Consider the following 6,748-nt stretch of genomic DNA (forward strand, 5'->3'; position numbering starts at 1 on the left):
ATGCATTGGTTTACTCCAACGTTATTTGTAACTGGTAATTATAAAGGGTATGTCCATGTGTGACATGATGAAGTAGACAAAAACTATGTAGTCGAAATTTATTTGTTACTTCTTCCTTAATAGGAGAAGTGATATGTATGGGACCCTCGATGATTTGGTGATGACATCTAAAGTGCATGGTCGAGCCCTAACTGAAATTGATGTGTTTAACTTAGTAGTCAGATGTAGTCGTCACAAGTCTGTATCGGGAAACATAATCTTGAATTCTGAGATTGACCATTATTCATGTCTCGAGTTCATACAGATATCTATAACAAATAGATAGTTGATCACTTATCTAAGGGCCGAATCTTGATTAGATCAAGAGTTTGGTAGTTGCATTGGATGTCTAACTCTTTGTTGATTATTGGAGAAGTATTGGTCCTTGTATAGTTGATGACATATCCAAGTGGGAGACTGTTAGAAATAGTGTCAAAGGTTATTAACTATTGGTAATATTTCTAATAATAGCATGGTCCTTTTGGGTTGCCATCAAGACCCAAATTGAGTAAAATAAATAAATGAGAAATTGGTATATTAATTATTATGGTTAATAATTACTTAGAAACTAGTTGGAAATATATTTTGGGAATTAATTAACAGTTTAATTAATTAAAGGATTGAATATTCAATTAATCAATAGTTGTTTGATCATGAATATTCTAGAACCCTTATGGAATTAGGGTTGGACGAAAATCACCCCATCCCACATGGGAAAGGGAGTGAATTTCGTGGTTGCCTCCTTGTTCCACATGGGAAGGAGTACAAAACCTAGAACGACATCCAAGACTATAAATAGGACCTTAGGGATTTCATTCTTTCTTGCACCTTAGCTTGAAGTTTCTCTAATTCCGGGAAAAGATGATTGAAGTTTTGCGGTTTAATTCGTTCTGATTCGACTGTTTTTGCGACTTTGAGAAATTTTTGGTTTAAAAATATTATGATTATGAAATCAAATATTAGGAATTGGCTTCTTCATCATGTTTTGATTTTCTTTTGGAATCTAGATTTTCATTAGGTTTTTAACTTTAGCTTTGATTTTGATTTTGGGATCGAGATTTTCATCAGGTTTTGATTTTCAACATTTTGAATTTGATTTTGTTCAGTTTTGATTACAAGGTAATTTTGATTTGAGTTTGTTTGGGTTTTGATTTGGTTTGAGATTCATTAGTTTCATCCTATGAAAATTGCATAATCAAACACCATTATTCGAAGTTATCGAAGACGATGGTGGTTGTCTGATACGATAGTGGCAATGATGAACTGGACGGTGGTTTTTGGTGGTGGCGGAGCCATGGTGAGAAAGATGAGTTGTACGGTGGTTTTTAATCGAGGGAGAGAGAGAGGGCGAGGGAGGGAGAGAGAGAGAGAGGGAGGTGGAGACCTTTTGTAATTAAATAAAGAGGTGGGACCCTCTTTAATTAAATAATAGTAAGGTAAAAAAAGGAAAAAACAAATAAAAATGGGCAAATCCGTCATTTAAAGAATTTAAAACACTTTGGACCAAACTCACAACAAAATGAAACCTTTGGACCTCTTGTGCTAGTCCAATGACGATTGTGATTTACCTTTTTTCGTTTGTCGATTCCCCAAATTTCAAAGCTTTCTCGTTTGCCATCAAAATTAATAGAAGAATTCCAAATCGAAAACCATCTACAATAAGTCCTAATAGAAGAATCCATCACATGTAATCAACCTCCATTAATCCATGATATTGGTGAATATTAATGTTAACCGCTAGTGGTAGGTGTAAAAAATGAAACACATTAATAATGAAGAATCCATTACCTGTAATCAACATCTATTCAATATTCAATTTCGATGACAAGAGCTTCAATCTTTAATGGACCGTATCTACATCTCACCAACAATAAAACATTCTTTGGTGGTATACAAATTCTCACTTTTGCTTCAACTTTTGTCCCCTCAATTCTATAAAAATCGCCTACCTCTTTTCTTTCAGGTGGCAAGAAACATAACTAAAAATGGTTCTCAGACTACGATTGAGGAAATTTGATAGGGAAATTGGTGGGTCACGTCCACCAGCTCGATCTGGACTCAAGATCGATTTCCATGAGATCTTCATGGATGAAGAATGGTTTTAGGATGCGAAACATATGAAGAGGTCGTTGGTGGAAGAAATAGATAGTGTACGATAGGGTGGTGGTAGGTTAAGAGATTGTTAGATAGTAGGGTTGGAGATGGAATTAAAGGTAGGTGTCAATTTGTTTTTTTTAAATAAAATTATATAAAAGAAAAAAATGAAAATATCAGTAAAAGTAAAATTATCATTTTACCAAACATACAATGAAACCATAAGAATCAACCATGCAAGATTTAAAAACCACATGATTACATTCATAAAAAAACATAAGGACCATTTATGTAATTTTGTCATTGAACTATGAAAAAGGGTAAAAATTATCAGTAAGGGTTAAATTATCATTTTACCAAACATACAAGTTTCAAAATGGTAGAACCGCGTGAAATACTAAGGGTGGGAATTATTTGGTTCGAAACCGAAAAACCCGAAAACCAAGTCGAACCAAAGTTGATTTTAAACCGAACCATATTCAAATTTGGTTTTCGAATTGGTTCAAGACCAAACCGAATTGTGAATTTTGTTTTTGGTTCGAGTTTCGGTCTCATGATGTTTGAACCAAACCGAACCGAAAAAACCGAATTTCATAAATTAATTAATTAAAAATATATTTTATATTTAATAAAAGTATTAATTATATAGTAAAAATCATTTTAACTCATTTACTCTTTGGATCATTTTGTATGAAACTTTAGATATTTCAGTTTGCAACTTTAGATTTCTATGTAAAAACATTTAATGTATGTTTGAAAAATTTTTAAGTTTATATCTGGTTTCCTCGGTTTTCAAACCGAACCAAACCGAATTAGAATTCGGTTTTCGGTTTGGTCTAGAGAAGTTGAATTCGATTTGGTTCGGTTTCAAATTGAACAAAAAAAAATTTCAAACCGAAGAAACCGAAAAACCGAACCGATTCCCACCCCTATGAAATACAAAACATAGGGGCATAACAAGTAGGACGATTCATGTAACTGTTATGAACAAGAAGTGAATAATATAACTGTTATAAATGCGAAATCTCATTATCTTGTGCTTAAAACATAGATTAAAGAAAACACAATGATTTGGTGCATAGCCAGCCATATTAAGGACTATGCTTTATTGCAAATCCTACTTCCTAACTCCAAGAAATAAATAAACATGTAATAAATGATGAGCCCCTGTTTGCTGGATCTCTACCATGTCCTTTGGGCGAGACTTCTAAATGATCAAAAACCAAAGACACACTACACTCACGCTTGTTTCATGGCTCTGCTTGCATTGACTCGCACTCTTCCCGAATTGACTGGAAAAGAACTGTGGATAGGTATCGCTCCCCAAAGCTTGGAAACACAACCTGCAACAATCATTTATTTACATAGTTTAGAGATATGGTCATTACCAAAGTCTTGGGGACCCGCTTCTTGTGCCAACCACCTGACTTTTAAACACCAGGTCGCTGTGGGTCAGCTCGGAAGTTGCTGGAAGAAAAACTATTTTTTTTTTTGAAGAAACTAGTCGGATTTTAAGCAACCATGTGCCCGTATATATGTGTGTTAAAAGTAAGGGTGTGAGATGCATACTGCAATAAGTTTTCCTGCATTCTCAGGTCTCTTTCCAACCTTGATGGCAGCAGCTGCTGCTGCTCCAGAAGATATGCCCACCTTCAAAATTAAAACAAAAAGGTGTTAAGCCACACGACACGGACCAAAATGAAATATAAGATAATAAAACCCCCCTTACCAACAAGCCTTCTTGGAGTGCCAATTGCTTCGCAGTCTCAACAGCTTCATCACTGGAAATCTGGAAAAGTTTGATAAAAGAAAGAAAGGGTTTTGTTTGTATCAACCGATCATACCTTACTTTTTGTACATTAGTGTAGTGTCCATAAAACGCATAAGCAACCACATGAATAGAAAGCTTTTTTGAAATTGGTTTGTTACTAGTTGTAAAGACTTGCATTCTTGTAAATGATCCAAAACATTTTCATATATAAAATACTAGAATGCTTATTTACAATTATACGATACTAATAGATAGCCATTGGGAAAAAAAACCAGACCTCTATTACTTCGTCAAGCACATCTTGATGCAAGTTCCTTGGTACAAAACCTGCCCCAATCCCTTGAATTTTGTGAGGGCCTGCAGTTATCACATAATAAAAGCTAGAAAAAAAAACACAAAACTTGGAATCACAAACTAAAGATAATCTTTAGGAATTACCAGGTTTTCCACCAGACAATATGTTACTCTCTGTAGGCTCCACGCCAATCACCTGATAAGTTTAATCTCATCAGGTAAAATATAAACCAACAGGATTCCATTAATATATATATATATATATATATATATATATATATATATATATATATATATATATATATATATGAATTTAAGAAAAAGTCATATAAACTGTTAAGCTACCTACCTTAACATCAGGATTTTGATTTTTGAGAAAGCGGCCAACCCCAGATATAGTTCCACCAGTTCCAATCCCTGCAACAAATATATCCACTTTCCCTTTGGTGTCTTCCCAGATTTCTGGGCCAGTTGTCTCAAAGTGTACCTGCACACAAGTTGTATCTTAATATGTAAATGTAAGACATACTGACATACTTTACAAATAAATGATTTTAACTAAAAAATTACTTACCTTTGGATTAGCAGGATTATCAAATTGTTGAAGCATGTAAGAATTGGGTGTGCTGTTGACTATTTCTTCAGCTTTCTGAACTGCTCCTTTCATGCCCTTTGAGGAGTCTGTGAGAACAAGATCCGCTCCAAATGCTTTTAGAAGAACCCTTCTCTCCAGACTCATTGATGCAGGCATTGTCAAGATCAGCTTATACCCTTTTGAAGCAGCTATAAATGCAAGCCCAATGCCTGTGTTCCCACTTGTAGGCTCAACCAATATACTCTGGAAACAATCAAAATTACTATGTCAATTCATGACATTCCATCTTCTCATTCTCAAAATTGTAACTATTCTTTTTTTTTTTTTTTTTACCTTCCCTGGTGTTATAAGTCCTTTTTCTTCAGCATCTGCTATCATACTGTTTCCTATCCTGAAGCCAGAAAAAAAGTTAACAGGCCTTTCAGTACTAGAATACAATTTTATTCAGATAATGCTGAAATCTTTTAGATCATATTACAGTATTACAGAGGACATCATACAATTTAATTTGAAAAACAAATACATTTATGTCTAAAGTCTAAACACATTGCAGTTTAATCTATCTCTCACCTGTCTTTCACACTACAGCATGGCTCCATAATTTCAAGCTTGGCAGCAATATTAGCAACTGATCCCTTTGCAATGTCATTCAAGTACACCATTGGAGTCTTTCCAATAAGCTGCATTATCACAACACAAAAGAAATTAACAAGCCATTAGCTTAGAATGAGGATATTTTATTGTCCTAGAACGAAATTCCAAAAGCAGCACAAGAATGCTTTAGAATTAAATCACCCCACACCTTAAATCCCAATTGATGTTTCAGCGACTCTGAACAATACTCTTTTAAAAGATGTAATTTGAATTAGATACTTCTAATGACTAACAAAGCTCCATTTTATGTATTTGGCTAAATTTTTATCAAGGACACATGATCCTCTTTCCATACATAATCTCTTATATCAAGTTCTTCACTGAACCTAATTCAACACAAACTATACATGAGGACGCACAACAGTAGGACAAAAACTATCCACTCCGATGCCAAATGTTTACTGATCAATTCCATTAGAGTAGATGTCACCGGATTGCGCTAATATCTAATATCGATAAACACCATACCAATGGACTTTAATTCAATAAGGCAGTAGAGTAAGAATTGGTTAAAACCCTAAGCATTGACATCTCTATCATAGTTGACCAAATTCATTTCCAAAACCACTCTGAGACACATGCTTCGTTCTACCACAAACGAATGTTGTTGGTTGGATAAGCTGTCATAAATACACAAAAACTTGACCAATCACATAGGTTATGAAGTTGTAGATCTCATTAATTTATTCAGAGACAAGTCTAAGCAGCAAATAAACAAGACCAAAGGAAATGATGTGGTCATGGGGAAATAGGCAAGAAATAAGCGCAAAGGAACCTGAGTAACATCGTCTGCGATGTTAAGACCTTCGACTTGAGTCTCTTGTGGTTTCACAGAAACAGCCTTACATACGATTGGGCTACATGGGAAGGAGGAGAAGGAGGGCTTCTTGAGACCAAGCGAAAAAGCAAGTGCAGGACGATTGAGGAAAGGGGCGTCTGGGTAAAAGTTGGACTTGGATTTGCAAAGAGGAAAGAAGTGCTTGTGGATCAAAGAAGCCATTGCTGGTGCCTCTCTCGATAAGCAGATATGAAATGAAGATATGAAGTGAAAGAGGTTCAGGCTTTCCTTTTATAACTTAACTAGGACCGATCCCTTTACTAGGTTTTCTCTACAGTTTAATCCATCTTATTAAAATTAAAATAAAATAATAATAAATTCCAAATACATTCGCCAATGTTATACCAGACAATAAGTCTTACGGTTTTTTACAAAAATTGTTTTATAAGGGAGCTCGTTTGTACGAAATATTTTTTTTTTCATACATACATACCGATTGATGTTTTAAAATATTATATGGCAC

At 34.6% G+C, this 6,748-nt stretch overlaps 1 protein-coding gene across 2 annotated transcripts; it reads right to left on the reverse strand.

Moving 5' to 3' along the window:
- Window positions 1–3,128: 3,128 nt before the first annotated feature.
- On the reverse strand, window positions 3,129–6,497 carry LOC145056591 (cysteine synthase-like). 2 transcript variants are annotated; one of them, XM_079004287.1, is made up of 10 exons: window positions 6,223–6,497; window positions 5,364–5,473; window positions 5,127–5,184; window positions 4,773–5,036; window positions 4,548–4,685; window positions 4,343–4,394; window positions 4,182–4,231; window positions 3,863–3,922; window positions 3,703–3,783; window positions 3,129–3,476 (listed from the first exon to the last, which is right to left on the reverse strand). In XM_079004287.1, the coding sequence occupies exons 1-10, from the start codon at window positions 6,445–6,447 to the stop codon at window positions 3,384–3,386; spliced, it is 1,131 nt and encodes a 376-aa protein (XP_078860413.1). In that variant the 5' UTR covers window positions 6,448–6,497; the 3' UTR covers window positions 3,129–3,383. The 2 variants fall into 2 exon arrangements, with proteins under 2 accessions (XP_078860413.1, XP_078860412.1); XM_079004286.1 differs by having other exon boundaries at window positions 4,182–4,261; window positions 6,223–6,495.
- Between the last annotated feature and the right edge of the window lie 251 nt (window positions 6,498–6,748).

This window comes from Lactuca serriola, chromosome 6, assembly GCF_051521515.1.
Source record: "Lactuca serriola cultivar US96UC23 chromosome 6, Lser_US96UC23_V15, whole genome shotgun sequence".
Taxonomy (NCBI): Eukaryota; Viridiplantae; Streptophyta; class Magnoliopsida; order Asterales; family Asteraceae; genus Lactuca; species Lactuca serriola.

Excerpts from the sequence above, each read along its gene's own strand:
- LOC145056591 (XM_079004286.1), bottom strand. The coding sequence starts at position 6,447 with ATGGCTTCTTTGATCCACAAGCACTTCTTTCCTCTTTGCAAATCCAAG. Across the intron at positions 4,395-4,547 it reads ATCAAAATCCTGATGTTAAG|GTGATTGGCGTGGAGCCTAC; the intron begins GTAGGTAGCTTA and ends TAAACTTATCAG. Across the intron at positions 3,923-4,181 it reads TGCTTGACGAAGTAATAGAG|ATTTCCAGTGATGAAGCTGT; the intron begins GTCTGGTTTTTT and ends AAACTTTTCCAG.